Below are 20000 nucleotides of genomic sequence, written 5' to 3'. Positions count from 1 at the left end.
TTTGGACCCCCGAGATTAAACTAACAGTAACATTGTATACTAGGATATAATGAGAGTACTTGTGGTACTTCTGGTTGTGGAGAGATTTTAGAAACAGTAACAATTGTGTTGAAGCTTGTTTCCTTCTGAAAAAACAACAAACCTCTTTGGTGGCAGATCACAGCGAAGCTTTAGGTACATGAGCAGCCTGCAGAGAAACAACAACAACATGAGCAGCCTGCAGAGAAATAACAACAACATGAGCAGCCTGCAGAGAAACAACAACAACATGAGCAGCCTGCAGAGAAACAACAACAACATGAGCAGCCTGCAGAGAAACAACAACAACATGAGCAGCCTGCAGAGAAACAACAACAACATGAGCAGCCTGCAGAGAAACAACAACAACATGAGCAGCCTGCAGAGAAACAACAACAACATGTTTTAATGTCGTACTCCTTTACTTTAGTAAAGGAAAACTCTGGGACTGTAGGACTCTAGGACTGGACCCTAGGACTCTAGAATTGGACTCTAAGACTCTAGGACTGGACTCTAGGACTGGACTATAGAACTAGACTCTAGAACTGGACTCTAGGACTCTGGGACTCTAGACCTGGACCCTAGGACTGGACTCTAGGACTCTAGAACTGGACTCTAAGACTCTAGGACTGGACTCTAGGACTGGACTATAGAACTAGACTCTAGGACTGGACTCTAGGACTCTAGACCTGGACTCTAGAACTGGACTCTAGAATTGGACTCTAGGACTGGACTCTAGGACTATAGAATTTGACTCTAGGACTCTGGGACTCTACGACTGGTCTCTAGACCTGGACTCTCGGACTGGACTCTATGACGCTAGAATTGGACTCTAGAATTGGACTCTAGGACTGGACTCTAGACCTGGACTCTAGGACTGGACTCTAGAATTGGACTCTAGGACTGGACTATAGGACTAGGATTCTAGAACTGACTATAGGACTTTAGGATTCTAGAACTGGACTCTAGACTCTGGACTCTAGACCTGGATTATAGGACTGTAGATCTGGACTCTAGGACTCTGGGACTCTAGACCTGGAACCTAGGACTGGACTCTAGGACTCTAAAACTGGACTCTAAGACTCTAGGACTGGACTCTAGGACTGGACTATAGAACTAGACTCTAGGACTGGACTCTAGGACTCTAGACCTGGACTCTAGAACTGGACTCTAGAATTGGACTCTAGGACTGGACTCTAGGACTATAGAATTTGACTCTAGGACTCTGGGACTCTACGACTGGACTCTAGACCTGGACTCTAGGACTGGACTCTAGAATTGGACTCTAGGACTGGACTATAGGACTAGGATTCTAGAACTGACTATAGGACTCTAGGATTCTAGAACTGGACTCTAGACTCTGGACTCTAGACCTGGATTATAGGACTCTAGATCTGGACTCTAGAATTGGACTCTAGGACTGGACTCTAGGACTGGACTCTAGGACTCTAGGACTGGACTCTAGGACTCTAGAACTGGATTATAGGATTCTAGGACTCTAGAACTGGACTATAGGACTCTAGATCTGGAGTTTACAACTCTAGAACTGGACTATAGGACTATGACTCTAGAACTGGACTCTACGACTCTAGAACTGGACTCTACGACTCTAGAACTGGACTCGAGGACTCTGGGACTGTACCTTCCCCCGCTGTCTCTCTCGATGGTGGGGAACAGACGGAAGGGGGGCGCTGAGGGCAGGTCGTCACTCAGCTGGTACTGCATCACCGTTTGCTGCAATGGGAAGCAGAAGGAGAGTCGTATCTCAGATGTCCGAGCGTCCTTGAACTCACCAACAAGGAGAGTTTTCATCACATGACGAAAACCCTTTTCATTCATAAATAGGATGACACCATGAGGGACGACGTTGTAGTCAAGGAGCATTCAGCCGGACTCTGTGAAAGAGGCTCAGTGACTAAAGTCTAAAGCTGCTGCTGGTTCTTGTTGTTGACTGTCTCGTGTTATTCTGTTATTGTTCTACTTTGTCTATTCATTTACCTACCTGTCTTACTGTCTACCTTCCTACCTACCTACCTACCTTACTGTCTACCTATCTTACTGTCTACCCGTCTACCTACCTACCATACTGTCTACCTACCTACTACCTACCTTACTGTCTACCTACTTGTCTTCCTCACTAACCTACCTGTCTCTCTTACTGCCTGTCTCTCCCCCTGCCTGTCTCTCCCCCTAACTGTCTCCCTGACCAATCAGAAGGCAGTGACATCACCTCTCTCCGACTACCTACCCGTCTCTCTCCTTACCTGTCTCTCTACCCACCTGTCTTGCCTCCTACCTGTCTCCCATCCTACCTGCCTCTCTTCCTTCCTGTCTCCCTGACCACCTGTTTCTCTTCCTACCTGTCTCCATGTCTCTCTCACTACCTGTCGCCCTGGCTACCTGTCTCTCTTCTTACCTGACTACCTGTCTCTCTGACCAATCAGAAGGCAGTGACCTCACCTCTCCCTGACTTCCTGTCTCCCTGACCAATCAGAAGGCAGTGACCTCACCTCTCCCTTACTTCCTGTCTCCCTGACCAATCAGAAGGCAGTGACCTCACCTCTCCCTGACTTCCTGTCTCCCTGACCAATCAGAAGGCAGTGACCTCACCTCTCCCTGACTCGGGCAGAGCCGGAGGATCCGGTGGCTGTGGAACTCGTCCAGGTTGACGTTCTGGTGGAATCGGCACTCGTCCACATGAACCGCGGCGCCGTAACCTGAAGAAGAAACAACGACAATAAACGTGTAAACAACACAACCTGTGAGACATAAATACAACACACCAGTAAACACTGATTTAGTTATTATTTCAGAATTAATCTAGATTACACGTCCATGCTTTAGAAACAGGAAACATGTCTATGTGTGTGTGTGTGTGTGTGTGTGTGTGTGTGTGTGTGTGTGTGTGTGTGTGTGTGTGTGTGTGTGACCTCTGAGCTGTGACTTCCCGATGCTGAACTCCTCATTTAGACCGATCCTCATCTCTGTGGACCGGAGACACCATGAGTGTGTGTGTGTGTGAGAATCATGTTTCTGTACATGTGAGGACAAAGTGACGTAACTGACCCGAGCAGCTCGGCATGAAGCACTTGACTCGGACTTCTCCCTCCACGTCGGCCTTCATCACCACGCCCTACACACAGGGAAGGGTGAGGACGCCCTCATGACATCATGATGACGCTCTCATGACGTCATGAGGACGCTCTCATGACGTCATGAGGACGCTCTCATGACGTCATGAGTACGCTCTCATGACGTCATGAGGACGCTCTCATGACGTCATGAGGACGTTCTCATGAGGACGCTCTCATGAGGACGCTCTCATGACGTCATGAGGACGCTCTCATAATGTCATGAGGACGCTCTCATGACGTCATGAGGACGCTCTCATGAGGACGCTCTCATGACGTCATGAGGACGCTCTCATGACGTCATGAGGACGCTCTCATGACGTCATGAGGACGCTCTCATGACGTCATGAGGACGTTCTCATGAGGACGCTCTCATGAGGACGCTCTCATGACGTCATGAGGACGCTCTCATAATGTCATGAGGACGCTCTCATGACGTCATGATGACGCTCTCATGAGGACGCTCTCATGACGTCATGAGGACGTTCTCATAATGTCATGAGGACGCTCTCATGACGTCATGATGACGCTCTCATGATGTTGCTCTCATGATGTCATGATGACGCTCTCATGAGGTCATGAGGACGTTCTCATAATCTCATGAGGACGCTCTCATGAGGTCATGATGACGCTCTCATGACGTCATGAGGACGCTCTCATGAGGACGCTCTCATGAGGACGCTCTCATGAGGACGCTCTCATGACGTCATGAGGACGCTCTCATGACGTCATGAGGACGCTCTCATGACGTCATGAGGACGCTCTCATGACGTCATGAGGACGCTCTCATGACGTCATGAGGACGCTCTCATGACGTCATGAGGACGCTCTCATGATGTCATGATGACGCTCTCATGACGTCATGAGGACGCTCTCATGAGGACGCTCTCATGAGGACGCTCTCATGACGTCATGATGACGCTCTCATGATGTCATGATGACGCTCTCATGACGTCATGAGGACGCTCTCATGACGTCATGAGGACGCTCTCATGACGTCATGAGGACGCTCTCATGACGTCATGAGGACGCTCTCATGATGTCATGATGACGCTCTCATGACGTCATGAGGACGCTCTCATGAGGACGCTCTCATGATGTCATGATGACGTTCTCATAATTTAATGAGGACGCTCTCATGAGGAAGCTCTCATGAGGTCATGAGGACGTTCTCATAATGTCATGATGACGCTCTCATGAGGATGTTCTCATGAGACGCTCTCATGACGACGATCTCATGACGTCATGATGACGTTCTCGTGACGCCATGATGACGCTCTCATGACGACGATCTCATGACGACGATCTCATGACGACGATCTCATGACGCCATGATGACGATCTCATGACGTCATGATGACGCTTTCATGATGTCATGATGACGCTCTCATAATGTCATGATGACGCTCTCATGATGACGCTCTCATGAGGACGCTCTCATGATGTCATGAGATCGTCATCATGGCGTCATGAGATCGTCGTCATGAGATCGTCATCATGGCGTCATTACTCACGTTGGTATCATGATGACGTTACTCACGTTGGAGCCGATGATGACCGACATCCTCTCGATCACGTCCAGGAATATCTCGCTCTTCCCTCCCTGGAAAAACAACACAAACACACAAACACACACACACACACACACACACACACATACAGAAACTGTGAGTTTGTTGTCATCTATAACTGAATAAACATCTAAATATGGAATAAGGAAAGGCAAAAAAGAAAAGAAAGGGAGGACAGAGAATGGAAAAGGAATGGAAAGAAAGAACCGGGTCCCTCTGGTTATTTTGTGTGGGGTGCTGTGGGAGTATGGGGTGCCGGACCCGCTGCAGCTGGCCATCCGGTCTCTGTGCTGCAGGAGGAGCTGTGTTCGTATTCCCGTAGTAAGTCAGACACGCTCCTGTGGGTGTCGGCCTCCACCAAGGCTGTCCTTCATCACCGGTCCTGTTTGGTCTATTTTTCTTTGATTAAAACGTCACAGCGTGAAAACATTTACTCCACCAGCTTGTTTCCGTCTGTAGATCAGTACCTGCTCTCTGCTGGACAGGATGGGTCTGCTGGCTGCAGAGCTCGGAGCCACTTTACTCTGCTGCGTCTCGGCTCCAAACTACAGACGCACAACAACAACAACAACAACACAGAGTCTGAAGCCGGACCAGAGACACACATTCAATAAATACAATTTAAATGTGATCATGTAATGCTGAGTCATAAATGTACATGAAGTATGCACTAAACAAAAGTGTATTAAGTGTCAACACTTTAATTAATACGTAAATTAAATTAATACGCTTTTAAAATGTCCTAAAACCTGCAGAAAAAACCTCAGTGACCTCTGACCTCTAGTGAGGTTGTTATTTGTGTTGTTGTTATTTGTGTAGTTGGTATTTGTGTTGTTGGTATGTGTGTGGTTGGTATGTGTGTGGTTGGTATTTGTGTTGTTGGTATGTGTGTTGTTTGTATGTGTGTAGTTGGTATGTGTGTGGTTGGTATGTGTGTTGTTTGTATGTGTGTGGTTGGTATTTGTGTTGTTGGTATGTGTGTTGTTGGTATGTGTGTAGTTGGTATGTGTGTGGTTGGTATGTGTGTTGTTTGTATGTGTGTAGTTGGTATGTGTGTGGTTGGTATTTGTGTAGTTGGTATGTGTGTGGTTGGTATTTGTGTTGTTGGTATTTGTGCGGTTGGTATTTGTGTTGTTGGTATTTGTGTGGTTGGTATTTGTGTTGTTGGTATTTGTGTGGTTGGTATGTGTGTGATTGGTATGTGTGTTGTTTGTATGTGTGTAGTTGGTATGTGTGTGGTTGGTATGTGTGTTGTTTGTATGTGTGTAGTTGGTATGTGTGTGGTTGGTATTTGTGTTGTTGGTATTTGTGTTGTTGGTATTTGTGTTGTTGGTATGTGTGTGGTTGGTATTTGTGTTGTTGGTATTTGTGTGGTTGGTATTTGTGCGGTTGGTATTTGTGTTGTTGTTATTTGTGTGGTTGGTATTTGTGTTGTTGGTATTTGTGCGGTTGGTATTTGTGTTGTTGGTATTTGTGTTGTTGGTATTTGTGTGGTTGGTATGTGTGTGATTGGTATGTGTGTTGTTTGTATGTGTGTAGTTGGTATGTGTGTGGTTGGTATGTGTGTTGTTTGTATGTGTGTAGTTGGTATGTGTGTGGTTGGTATTTGTGTTGTTGGTATTTGTGTTGTTGGTATTTGTGTTGTTGGTATGTGTGTGGTTGGTATTTGTGTTGTTGGTATTTGTGTGGTTGGTATGTGTGTGGTTGGTATTTGTGTTGTTGGTATTTGTGCGGTTGGTATTTGTGTTGTTGTTATTTGTGTTGTTGGTATTTGTGTGGTTGGTATTTGTGTTGTTGGTATGTGTGTTGTTTGTATGTGTGTAGTTGGTATGTGTGTTGTTTGTATGTGTGTAGTTGGTATGTGTGTGGTTGGTATGTGTGTTGTTTGTATGTGTGTAGTTGGTATGTGTGTGGTTGGTATGTGTGTGGTTGGTATTTGTGTTGTTGGTATTTGTGCGGTTGGTATTTGTGTTGTTGTTATTTGTGTTGTTTGTATGTGTGTAGTTGGTATTTGTGTGGTTGGTATTTGTGTTGTTGGTATTTGTGTGGTTGGTATTTGTGTGGTTGGTATGTGTGTGATTGGTATGTGTGTTGTTTGTATGTGTGTAGTTGGTATGTGTGTGGTTGGTATGTGTGTTGTTTGTATGTGTGTAGTTGGTATGTGTGTGGTTGGTATGTGTGTGGTTGGTATTTGTGTTGTTGGTATTTGTGTGGTTGGTATTTGTGTGGTTGGTATGTGTGTGGTTGGTATGTGTGTGGTTGGTATGTGTGTGGTTGGTATGTGTGTGGTTGGTATGTGTTTTGTTGGTATTTGTGTTGTTGGTATGTGTGTTGTTGGTATTTGTGTGGTTGGTATTTGTGTGGTTGGTATGTGTGTTGTTGGTATTTGTGTTGTTGGTATGTGTGTGGTTGGTATGTGTGTGGTTGGTATGTGTGTGGTTGGTATGTGTGTGGTTGGTATGTGTGTGGTTGGTATGTGTGTGGTTGGTATTTGTGTGGTTGGTATTTGTGTGGTTGGTATGTGTGTTGTTGGTATGTGTGTGGTTGGTATGTGTGTGGTTGGTATGTGTGTGGTTGGTATGTGTGTGGTTGGTATGTGTGTGGTTGGTATTTGTGTGGTTGGTATTTGTGTGGTTGGTATGTGTGTGGTTGGTATGTGTGTGGTTGGTATGTGTGTGGTTGGTATGTGTGTGGTTGGTATGTGTGTTGTTGGTATGTGTGTGGTTGTTTTTTGTGTTGTTGGTATTTGTGTGGTTGGTATGTGTGTGGTTGGTATGTGTGTGGTTGGTATGTGTGTGGTTGGTATGTGTGTTGTTGGTATGTGTGTGGTTGGTTTTTGTGTGGTTGGTATTTGTGTTGTTGGTATGTGTGTGGTTGGTTTTTGTGTTGTTGGTATTTGTGTTGTTGGTATGTGTGTGGTTGGTATGTGTGTGGTTGGTATGTGTGTGGTTGGTATGTGTGTTGTTGGTATGTGTGTGGTTGGTATTTGTGTTGTTGGTATTTGTGCGGTTGGTATTTGTGTTGTTGTTATTTGTGTTGTTGGTATGTGTGTTGTTGGTATTTGTGTGGTTGGTATTTGTGTTGTTGGTATTTGTGTGGTTGGTATTTGTGTGGTTGGTATGTGTGTGATTGGTATGTGTGTTGTTTGTATGTGTGTAGTTGGTATGTGTGTGGTTGGTATGTGTGTTGTTTGTATGTGTGTAGTTGGTATGTGTGTGGTTGGTATGTGTGTTGTTTGTATGTGTGTAGTTGGTATGTGTGTGGTTGGTATTTGTGCGGTTGTTATTTGTGTTGTTGTTATTTGTGTTGTTGGTATGTGTGTAGTTGGTATTTGTGTGGTTGGTATTTGTGTTGTTGGTATGTGTGTGGTTGGTTTTTGTGTTGTTGGTATTTGTGTGGTTGGTATGTGTGTGGTTGGTATGTGTGTGGTTGGTATGTGTGTGGTTGGTATGTGTGTGGTTGGTATTTGTGTTGTTGGTATGTGTGTGGTTGGTTTTTGTGTTGTTGGTATTTGTGTTGTTGGTATGTGTGTGGTTGGTATGTGTGTGGTTGGTATGTGTGTGGTTGGTATGTGTGTTGTTGGTATGTGTGTGGTTGGTATTTGTGTTGTTGGTATTTGTGCGGTTGGTATTTGTGTTGTTGTTATTTGTGTTGTTGGTATTTGTGTGGTTGGTATTTGTGTGGTTGGTATGTGTGTGATTGGTATGTGTGTTGTTTGTATGTGTGTAGTTGGTATGTGTGTGGTTGGTATGTGTGTTGTTTGTATGTGTGTAGTTGGTATGTGTGTGGTTGGTATGTGTGTTGTTTGTATGTGTGTAGTTGGTATGTGTGTGGTTGGTATTTGTGCGGTTGGTATTTGTGTTGTTGTTATTTGTGTTGTTGGTATGTGTGTTGTTGGTATTTGTGTGGTTGGTATTTGTGTTGTTGGTATTTGTGTGGTTGGTATTTGTGTGGTTGGTATGTGTGTTGTTTGTATGTGTGTAGTTGGTATGTGTGTGGTTGGTATGTGTGTTGTTTGTATGTGTGTAGTTGGTATGTGTGTGGTTGGTATGTGTGTGGTTGGTATGTGTGTTGTTGGTATTTGTGTGGTTGGTATTTGTGTGGTTGGTATGTGTGTGGTTGGTATTTGTGTTGTTGGTATGTGTGTGGTTGGTATGTGTGTGGTTGGTATTTGTGTGGTTGGTATGTGTGTGGTTGGTATGTGTGTTGTTGGTATTTGTGTGGTTGGTATGTGTGTGGTTGGTATGTGTGTGGTTGGTATGTGTGTGGTTGGTATTTGTGTGGTTGGTATGTGTGTGGTTGGTATGTGTGTGGTTGGTATGTGTGTTGTTGGTATGTGTGTGGTTGTTTTTTGTGTTGTTGGTATTTGTGTGGTTGGTATGTGTGTGGTTGGTATGTGTGTGGTTGGTATGTGTGTGGTTGGTATGTGTGTTGTTGGTATGTGTGTGGTTGGTTTTTGTGTGGTTGGTTTTTGTGTTGTTGGTATTTGTGTTGTTGGTATTTGTGTTGTTGGTATGTGTGTGGTTGGTATGTGTGTGGTTGGTATTTGTGTGGTTGGTATGTGTGTGGTTGGTATTTGTGTGTTGTTGGTATGTGTGTTGTTGGTATTTGTGTTGTTGGTATTTGTGTTGTTGGTATGTGTGTGGTTGGTATGTGTGTGGTTGGTATGTGTGTGGTTGGTATTTGTGTGGTTGGTATTTGTGTGGTTGGTATGTGTGTTGTTGGTATTTGTGTGGTTGGTATTTGTGCGGTTGGTATGTGTGTGGTTGGTATGTGTGTGGTTGGTATGTGTGTGGTTGGTATTTGTGTGGTTGGTATGTGTGTGGTTGGTATTTGTGTGGTTGGTATGTGTGTGGTTGGTATGTGTGTTGTTGGTATGTGTGTTGTTGGTATGTGTGTTGTTGGTATGTGTGTTGTTGGTATGTGTGTTGTTGGTATGTGTGTTGTTGGTATGTGTGTTGTTGGTATGTGTGTGGTTGGTATGTGTGTGGTTGGTATTTTGTGTGGTTGGTATGTGTGTTGTTGGTATGTGTGTGGTTGGTATGTGTGTGGTTGGTATGTGTGTGGTTGGTATGTGTGTGGTTGGTATGTGTGTTGTTGGTATGTGTGTTGTTGGTATGTGTGTTGTTGGTATGTGTGTTGTTGGTATGTGTGTGGTTGGTATGTGTGTGGTTGGTATTTGTGTGGTTGGTATGTGCGTTGTTGGTATGTGTGTGGTTGGTATGTGTGTGGTTGGTATGTGTGTGGTTGGTATGTGTGTGGTTGGTATGTGTGTTGTTGGTATGTGTGTGGTTGTTTTTTGTGTTGTTGGTATTTGTGTGGTTGGTATGTGTGTGGTTGGTATGTGTGTTGTTGGTATGTGTGTGGTTGGTATGTGTGTGGTTGGTATTTGTGTGGTTGGTATTTGTGTGGTTGGTATTTGTGTGGTTGGTATGTGTGTGGTTGGTATGTGTGTGGTTGGTATTTGTGTGGTTGGTATTTGTGTGGTTGGTATTTGTGTGGTTGGTATGTGTGTGGTTGGTATGTGTGTGGTTGGTATTTGTGTGGTTGGTATTTGTGTTGTTGGTATGTGTGTTGTTGGTATGTGTGTGGTTGGTATGTGTGTGGTTGGTATGTGTGTGGTTGGTATGTGTGTGGTTGGTATGTGTGTGGTTGGTATGTGTGTTGTTGGTATGTGTGTGGTTGGTATGTGTGTGGTTGGTATTTGTGTGGTTGGTATGTGTGTGGTTGGTATGTGTGTGGTTGGTATGTGTGTTGTTGGTATGTGTGTTGTTGGTATGTGTGTGGTTGGTTTTTGTGTTGTTGGTTTTTGTGTTGTTGGTATTTGTGTGGTTGGTATGTGTGTGGTTGGTATGTGTGTGGTTGGTATGTGTGTGGTTGGTGTCAAGTTATGGCTTTGGACCTATCCGCCTCCCCACTTGATAGGGATTGGTGCATCTACCCGGATTTAAACGGGTTTCACTCAGAATGACGACAAACTTCTTCCTTTTTTCTTTCTCCTTTTATTCTGGAATCAAGCCACTGCAGTCATTTTCATTCGCGCCATACGGCAACGAAAGAGGTGAAAAACCTTTGGAGGGAAAACAGAAAACCCCCATTTCAAATATGCCAGCAAAGAAATCTTTCCAATTTGCACCCGTGCACAAAACCTACCTTCACCACCTACAGATCCCCAGCTGTGCTTCCACCAACATGTACATTGCAAACAATATAACGAGACACCAGACAATCAACCTAAGACAAACTCCCCATTTAACCCCAACGATATCTGTCCCAACCAATTCACCCCTGCACACGTGAGTGAGCGCGCTGCGGAGCCCCATGACGTCGCTGACGCTCCCACACTGGCGGTGAAAGTGAAAGTCAGTCAGTCAGCGTTCAGAATTTGCCTCTTACCGGCTGCCTCTCCGGACTTGTCGATGCCCCGTTATTGCCGCAGATCATCTGCTTTGTACTCTCTCTTTTTTTTTTGCTTGCGGCGTTTGCTCCTCCCCTCTTAAGTGCGCCCCGTGGTTATTTCCGGTTCCGTTTTCAATTACTTTGCTTACGACCCACCTGTCCGTTCCTATTTTATGTTTTACTTTCTATTTATCTTATTTCTGCTAGAAAGTCTACACGTTTGACTCGACACCTCCCACTCGATCTTCCCATGGAACCACTGTGAAGATCGCCAACTTTAAAAAGGCAAACTTTGTTGCTCCAGTTCAGCTCTCATCTTCCGGAGATGTTGTCCTGTTCTTCAGCAGGTAGTAAGACAACCAACCGCCTGACGTCTCTGTGAAGGATGGTAGCCTGGATCTTCCCGTTCTGCTTGCTCACGGTCGGATGACTTGCTCTTGCTTCCCTTGTTGGTTTCGTCACAGGAACATTGTAGCTTGGGAAGATTCTGACATTGACGTCCCTCACGATGCCTTTACTGTCTGGATTCGTACTGATGACCCTTCCAAGCTTGAACTGCCCTCTTAGCGCATTTTGGTCACTTAGCCAGACAACGTCCCCAACAGCAACATTTCTTTCTGTAGTATGCCACTTGCTCCGCACGAATAAGTTGGGACCAGCAAGTTGGCTCCAATGCTTCCAGAACTTGGTCACCTCTGACTGCATTGCTCTTAGTCTCTTGTAGGGGTAGCTAGCAAAGTCAAATGTTTGGACATCCCCAGTTTGAGATGCCCGCCCAAGAAGGAGCGTGTTGGGTGTGATGTACTGGATACAGTCTTCCCGGCTCTGTACTCTGGCGTCAATTGGGCGCTCATTTGCCAGGTTGGCTGCGATGTGAAGAGTTGTCTGGAACTCACTGTATGTGAGCTCCGACCCCTTTCCAAGAATCTGGAGTGCTCTCTTTACGATGCGTACAGCAGCTTCTGCAGCACCATTTCTGTGTGGAGAATCGGCTGGGTGGATTTTCCACATCCACTCAGTCCCATTTTTTGCTGCGTTCTCCTGCAAGGCTGGTTTGTTCAAGCCATCCAGAAATCTGTAAAGCTCCTCCAAGACTTGTTTAGCTCCAATGAAATTGGTGCCTGGATCTGTCCAGATCTTCCTTGGATGCCCCCTGATCGCCGTGAACCTTTGGTAGGCCATCAGGAACCCTTCTGTTGATAGTGTGTTTACCAACTCTGTGTGGATAGCTCTACTGGCCATGCAGCAGAAGACCACACCCCAGACCTTTAGTCTCACTCTCTTCTTCACGTCATCTTTGACTTGGTACGGTCCGAAGAGGTCTATGGTCGTGAACTTGAATGGCGCAGCAGGTTCTGTTCGTTCCGGCGGCAAGTCACCCATTACTTGTTGACATTTCCTTGCCTTTGCCTTTTTGCAGATTATGCAGCCATCAACAACCTTTTGGGCAATCCTTCGGCCTCGTATGACCCATGCCCTCCCTCTCATCTTGAGCAGGGTTCCAGCCACTCCATCATGACTCTCTTGGTGGGCCTCCCGAGCAAGCAGTGTGGACACCCATGTGTTATAGGGTAAGATAGGGACTCCTACTTGATCTTCTTTGAAGATTTGCACTCGGCCACCGCAAACTAAAAGCCCGGAGTGTTCCTCTTTATAGACTACTAGTCTGTCTGTCGTGGTGCTTGGGAAGGTTGTGCCTTCTTGCGCCGCAAGAAAGATGTCTCTCAGGGCATCTTCTCGTTCCTTTACCGAGACAACTCCTCTCGAAGAAACTGCCTCCCACTTTGAGCTCTTTGCGGCTTTATTTCGTCCAATGAACTTTTTTGCTGCTCTCCAGATCCATGCAATTGTTTTGACCAGTTTAGTCAAGCTACTGAACTGCTTGGCATCCACAAGGCCTAGGATGGCTGATCCTGCAGGTGGTCTTCTTCGTTCAGTTACTGCTTGGTGTTGGTCTGACTCAGCTTCCTTTGCCTTGGCTCTCGTCACAGCAGCAAATGCCTTCTTTTGCAACTTGTTGACGCTTTCTCTGGCAGCGCTCGCTAGTTCTTTGGCCGATTTGATTGGCCACTCACTGACTGGTAACTTCAGAAACTCTGGCCCATTTTGCCACTCTGAGTCCTCATCCAAGTCTTGAGGGCTGGCCCCTCTGGTTATTATGTCAGCGATGTTTTGCTGCCCAGGGATCCACCACCAGTCTTGAATCCCTGTCCCGTCCTGAATTTCCCCAATCCTATTCGCAAAGAAAGTCTGATAGCCGTAGCTTTCTCGTTGTACTGCACCAAGAACTGTTTGGCTATCGAGGAGATGGTACCACTTTCCAATCTGGATTCGGCTGTGCAGCTCAAAGTACTTCTTCAGCCGCGAGGCAAACACTGCTCCACAAATCTCTGCTTTCACAGCATCACCTTTACAGTCCAAGGGAGTTAATTTTGCTTTGGACTCCACCAGCGTAGCCATTGGGCCTTGGTTCGAGTTCCATCTTAGATACATCACTGCTCCATACGTATGCTCGCTTCCATCTGAGAATGTGATTGCCCAGGGTTTATCAACATAGCATGGAGGCGTTAGTGCTCTGGTGAACATGACTTTGCCAAGTTGAATGTATTCTTCGAAGAGCCTAATCGCGTCTTCCCTGAGGTCCTCTGAGAGTGCTATGTCCCATGTGTCTTTGATTGGACATTTTCCATTCTTCGCCTCTTGGAACGCCCTTCGCACAAGTATAGCTCCTTTTTGCTTAGCAGGAGTTACCAGGCCGACTGGGTCATACAGACCTGAAACTTGGCTGAGCAGTTCTCTCCGCGTAAGGGGATTTGGCATCTGATCTCTGACCTGTTCTTGGTGAAGGTCGTGGCCGCTTCTCATCTTTTTCTTTCTCTTCGAGAAATTGATTGCGGTCATGACATGGAGCTTGTCCTCTTCTACCATGTAGCCCAGGCCGAGCGCCTTATTGTCATCATCACTCCTTTGGTTTGGCAGGACCAACGTCTTCGTCTTGGCCTTCTCCGGCTCATCCTTCCAACCAGTCCTCCCACTTTGCCCAGAAAAGACCCAAGGCTTGAGCTTGAACCCTCCAGCTAGCAGGATATGCTTCACATTTGCTGTGATGGTTTTAAGCTTGTCAAGGTCATTGTGGGATGTGAGAATGTCATCGACGTAGCTGTCCTCCTCGAGCACCTGCCGCTCCACGTTGAGGTGGATGAAAGGTGCGAGGTTTGCAGTCTCGCGCATTGCCAGCTGTGCGATGCACCCCGCTGGCTTGTCTCCAATGTTTACTCTTGTGATTGCATATTCCGCCAGCTCTTCATCTTCTGAGTCTCGCCAGAGGAATCTATGCAGGTGTACTTCTCGATCCTCCAACCAAACAGAGTTGTACATCTTTTTTATATCACCCAGGGCAGCATGTACTCCACACCTGAATCTGAGCAGGACAGCGCGAATCTGGTTGAGGACGTCTGGACCTTTCATCAGTAGGTCATTCAGGCTCACACCTCTGCACTTCTGGCTGCTGTTCCACACAAGTCTCACTGGGGTCGTGACAGAGTGTGGGTTAGGAGCAATAAGGTGACTCACATACCATACTGGTCCTTTCCAGTTGTTTATTGCCTCCTTAGACAATTTGATTGCCGCCCCTCGCTCAACCATGTCATGAACTTGAGCCGTATAGGCAACCTTCCATTCCGGTTCCTTGGCTAGCTGCTTTTCTGTTCTCAGAAATGTAGCCTCGACTGTCCTTTTGTTGTCAGGCAGAGAGGCTGGATCCTCTAACCAAGGATACCTGGAGTGCCAATGTGGTTCTTCGCTGTGACTATCGCCTTTGACATAGGTTAGGCCTTCCTTCATTATTTCGACCTCCCTCTCCTCAGCAAGAGTCATCTCTTTGCCGCCTGGCTGGCATTTCCCGCAGCGGCAACCCCCGCATCTCGGCTCACATGCTGCACCAATACTATCCCATTTCCACCATTCAAGGAAATCTTTCTTGGTGGTTGACGTACTTGACTCCTGAAACTTGGCGCTAGCCTCTTTGTTTCGTAGAGGGGTCTCAGGGATCCTGCCAGTGAGTTCCTCATACTTCACAGCTGCTGCTCTCATTGACCTCGCGAAATGAGTCTTGGACATGTGGGCTGATACAGTGAGCCCCTCAAAGAGGTCAGGATGCGTTCCGCCAACCGTCTTTCCAAGAGGTCCGTCCCACAGTACGAGGTCTCCAACAGCTTTGACTCTTTGAGGAGCCAATTGTCCTTCTCTGTGGCTTATGAGCAAATGTACCTCTTTGGGTCTCACAAGTTCATCCAGTGGAATCCCTGGGAAAAACTTGTGCAGCTGTTCTGGTGTCACATTTTTGTGGACATTTGCTATGCTGTCTAGTCCATAACAAAGCAATTGATGGGGTTTGAGAGTGCCCTTGGGAGTCTTCACTCGGATCCTTAGAAGGTAACGCTTCGTCTCCACACGAACTGTCATCCCTCCAACTCCATGGACGACAAGTGTAATTTCCTCACTCCTGAGGTTCAGTTCGCTTGCTGTCTTGTGGGTTATATAATTTGTGTCCGAAGCCAAATCAATTAATGTCCCGATCTTTTGTCCAGCATTTGCTGTGACCTCGAGGAGCATCATAAGCACTGGTAGCTCTTGCAGTCCACTTTCCACAAGAAGGCTTGGTGTATCCTTCCTAGTACTGAAAGCTCTTGACGCAGTGTTGGAGAACACATCCCGACATTGCTTTGCCAATTCTGGGGAAAGCTTGTTGAAGAACTCCTCTTGCTCTTTTGTATGTTTCCTCCTGGTTTTTTCCCTCTCCGGGCCGAATCTGTGCTCGTTCTCTCCGATGCTTTTTCTCGCTGCAGCATTTGGGCACAGATAGAAATGATGCCCAGGAGCTTGCTCCTCTCTGCAGACTTGATTTTTACATAGAAAGTCAGTTTTGCAGCATGAAGCGTCCTCATGTACTTCAAGGCACCTCCTGCATGCTCCCAACTTTCTCACTGCAGCCTTCTTCTCCGTTAGCTTTAGCGCACGAAACTGGTTGCAAAAGTAGAGTTTTTTCTTGTGCTTTCCGTCACCACAGACTACACACCCAAAATGGTCATCTTCTGATTTGGTAGACTTGGTTCTGGCATATCTTGGCTCGGTTCTGGTCTCTTTCCTACTTGGCTCCTCCTCTCTTAGCTGCTCGAGCTGCTCATATATGCTCTCTTGCCCTTTGAGGAATGCCAAGAGACTGTCAAAACGATTCTCTGCTGCCACTGCGTTTCTCCTGTCAGCGACATAGACAAGCCATTCCTTCTTCAGAATTTCTGGAAGTTTACTTTCTATTGACTTCGTCACCAGCGGATTTTTGATCGCACCTGTGTCCCCAAGGTCGCTCAAATCTTGAAGTGCCTTCTCCACAGCTTGGATTAATTCCACAATTTTCCGTGGCTGATGACTTCTGGCAGCTGGCATTCTCTGCAACTCCTCCACTATGTCAATAGCAATAGCAATTTTATTGCCATAGCGGTTCTCTAGGACACGGAAAATGTCACCTGCCGTGTTATAGCTGGTCAGGCGAAGGTCTCTTGCGATTTTATCGTCAAGACTGTTCAGTAGTTGAAACTTTCTCACTTCTCTTGAACCGGTCGGCTCACCTTGCTTCTGGAGCGCTTCCCAGTCCTTTTTCCACCTGTGGAAGTCACGTTTATTCCCAGTGAACTTTGGCAGGGCTATAGGTTTCAGTCTGATGGTGGCCGGCGTGGGCCCAAGTGGTCTTTCCCCCTCCTCCTCTTTCCTATCCTGTATGTAGTCAGCCTTCCTGGAAATCAGCTTGGGAAGGAGGAGCTCCAGCCTCTTCACGCGGCTCTGAAAGTCCTTTTGCACACTTGGTGGGATCCATCGTTTCCACCGACTGTACACCTCCTTTGCAGTCCGTACCAGTCGTTGCAGGTGGTCGAGCATGAAGTCGCATGCCTCCTGGCTACCATCGGGCCGCGCATCAGCAGCACGGTCACCCACTTCCTCTGCTGCCTGCAATGATGTTGACAATTCAACATCCCCGAAGTTATCCCAAAGTGCCTCCTGAATCAGACTTTTGGCCTCCTTTAGCTTCCCATCACACTCGTTGCAAGTCTTTGCTATGTCGGCTTGCTGCTGTTTAGTTAACACAGCATCTTCACCAGCCTCCAGCTCCGACTCCAGTTCCGCAATGGATGCAGTCTCCACATCTTCATTTGCGCCCATGACTTTCTCAGCCTCTTTTATGACATTATTGAAACTGTCTCTGAGCTCCTTTTCAGACATGTCTTTGTAGGTCCTGGTAATGCTGTTGACCAGACGTGTAAATAATCTTTTCGCTGTAGTTCGCTCGACCTTGAGTTGCTCAACTGATTTCTCCATAGCTTGATCCATCATACTTGAATCCGCTCCGTCGTTGACTCCAGTTGAGAAGGTAAGTACTACTTCAATGCTTTATCGTTCCACTTGATTGTCTTCTTTTGCCAGGATTCCAGTTTATTTCTTCTGCTGTTCCAGCTCAAAGCTCCCAGATTTCCTTTTCCTGGTTTTCCAGACTTTCCTGTTTTTGGTCCGCGGTTTTTCACTGTCAAGTTATGGCTTTGGACCTATCCGCCTCCCCACTTGATAGGGATTGGTGCATCTACCCGGATTTAAACGGGTTTCACTCAGAATGACGACAAACTTCTTCCTTTTTTCTTTCTCCTTTTATTCTGGAATCAAGCCACTGCAGTCATTTTCATTCGCGCCATACGGCAACGAAAGAGGTGAAAAACCTTTGGAGGGAAAACAGAAAACCCCCATTTCAAATATGCCAGCAAAGAAATCTTTCCAATTTGCACCCGTGCACAAAACCTACCTTCACCACCTACAGATCCCCAGCTGTGCTTCCACCAACATGTACATTGCAAACAATATAACGAGACACCAGACAATCAACCTAAGACAAACTCCCCATTTAACCCCAACGATATCTGTCCCAACCAATTCACCCCTGCACAAGTGAGTGAGCGCGCTGCGGAGCCCCATGACGTCGCTGACGCTCCCACACTGGCGGTGAAAGTGAAAGTCAGTCAGTCAGCGTTCAGAATTTGCCTCTTACCGGCTGCCTCTCCGGACTTGTCGATGCCCCGTTATTGCCGCAGATCATCTGCTTTGTACTCTCTCTTTTTTTTTTTGCTTGCGGCGTTTGCTCCTCCCCTCTTAAGTGCGCCCCGTGGTTATTTCCGGTTCCGTTTTCAATTACTTTGCTTACGACCCACCTGTCCGTTCCTATTTTATGTTTTACTTTCTATTTATCTTATTTCTGCTAGAAAGTCTACACGTTTGACTCGACAGTTGGTATGTGTGTTGTTGGTATGTGTGTGGTTGGTTTTTGTGTGGTTGGTTTTTGTGTGGTTGGTATGTGTGTGGTTGGTATGTGTGTGGTTGGTATGTGTGTGGTTGGTATTTGTGTGGTTGGTATTTGTGTGGTTGGTATGTGTGTGGTTGGTATTTGTGTGGTTGGTATGTGTGTGGTTGGTATTTGTGTGGTTGGTATTTGTGTGGTTGGTATGTGTGTGGTTGGTATTTGTGTGGTTGGTATGTGTGTTGTTGGTATTTGTGTTGTTGGTATGTGTGTGGTTGGTATGTGTGTGGTTGGTATTTGTGTGGTTGGTATGTGTGTGGTTGGTATGTGTGTTGTTGGTATTTGTGTTGTTGGTATTTGTCTGGTTGGTATTTGTGTGGTTGTTATTTGTGTGGTTGGTATTTGTGTGGTTGGTATTTGTGTGGTTGGTATTTGTGTTGTTGTTATTTGTGTGGTTGGTATTTGTGTGGTTGGTATTTGTGTGGTTGGTATTTGTGTGGTTGGTATGTGTGTGGTTGGTATGTGTGTGGTTGGTATGTGTGTGGTTGGTATGTGTGTGGTTGGTATTTGTGTGGTTGGTATTTGTGTGGTTGGTATTTGTGTGGTTGGTATGTGTGTGGTTGGTATGTGTGTGGTTGGTATGTGTGTGGTTGGTATGTGTGTGGTTGGTATGTGTGTGGTTGGTATGTGTGTGGTTGGTATGTGTGTGGTTGGTATTTGTGTGATTGGTATGTGTGTTGTTGGTATGTGTGTTGTTGGTATGTGTGTTGTTGGTATGTGTGTTGTTGGTATGTGTGTTGTTGGTATGTGTGTTGTGGTATGTGTGTTGTTGGTATGTGTGTTGTTGTATGTGTGTTGTTGGTATGTGTGTTGTTGGTATGTGTGTTGTTGGTATGTGTGTTGTTGGTATGTGTGTGGTTGGTATGTGTGTTGTTGGTATGTGTGTGGTTGGTATGTGTGTTGTTGGTATGTGTGTGGTTGGTATGTGTGTTGTTGGTATGTGTGTTGTTGGTATGTGTGTGGTTGGTATGTGTGTGGTTGGTATGTGTGTTGTTGGTATGTGTGTTGTTGGTATGTGTGTGGTTGGTATGTGTGTGGTTGGTATGTGTGTTGTTGGTATGTGTGTTGTTGGTATGTGTGTGGTTGGTATGTGTGTTGTTGGTATGTGTGTTGTTGGTATGTGTGTTGTTGGTATGTGTGTTGTTGGTATGTGTGTTGTTGGTTTTTGTGTTGTTGGTATGTGTGTTGTTGGTATGTGTGTTGTTGGTATGTGTGTGGTTGGTATGTGTGTGGTTGGTATTTGTGTGGTTGGTATGTGTGTGGTTGGTATGTGTGTGGTTGGTATGTGTGTGGTTGGTATGTGTGTTGTTGGTATGTGTGTGGTTGTTTTTTGTGTGGTTGGTATGTGTGTGGTTGGTATGTGTGTGGTTGGTATGTGTGTGGTTGGTATGTGTGTTGTTGGTATGTGTGTGGTTGGTATGTGTGTGGTTGGTATTTGTGTGGTTGGTATTTGTGTGGTTGGTATTTGTGTGGTTGGTATTTGTG

General features: G+C 46.1%; 1 protein-coding gene across 1 annotated transcript in view; it reads right to left on the bottom strand.

Moving 5' to 3' along the window:
- Positions 1-20000, bottom strand: part of ap4m1 (adaptor related protein complex 4 subunit mu 1) — a gene marked incomplete at its 5' end in the record, with an annotated part of 31933 nt that overhangs the window by 2729 nt on the left and 9204 nt on the right. The window contains 7 exons of the mRNA XM_079214544.1: positions 143-187; positions 1661-1752; positions 2629-2735; positions 2949-3002; positions 3085-3151; positions 4690-4752; positions 5188-5265. Coding sequence (XP_079070670.1) covers positions 143-187; positions 1661-1752; positions 2629-2735; positions 2949-3002; positions 3085-3151; positions 4690-4752; positions 5188-5265 — 506 coding nt within the window. The remainder of the gene's footprint in view (positions 1-142; positions 188-1660; positions 1753-2628; positions 2736-2948; positions 3003-3084; positions 3152-4689; positions 4753-5187; positions 5266-20000) is intronic.

Source organism: Taurulus bubalis (genome assembly GCF_910589615.1).
Source record: "Taurulus bubalis genome assembly, chromosome: 2".
Taxonomy (NCBI): domain Eukaryota; kingdom Metazoa; phylum Chordata; class Actinopteri; order Perciformes; family Cottidae; genus Taurulus; species Taurulus bubalis.
The sequence above is the reverse complement of the archived record's forward strand: the minus strand, read 5'-3'. Positions and strand labels throughout refer to the sequence as shown.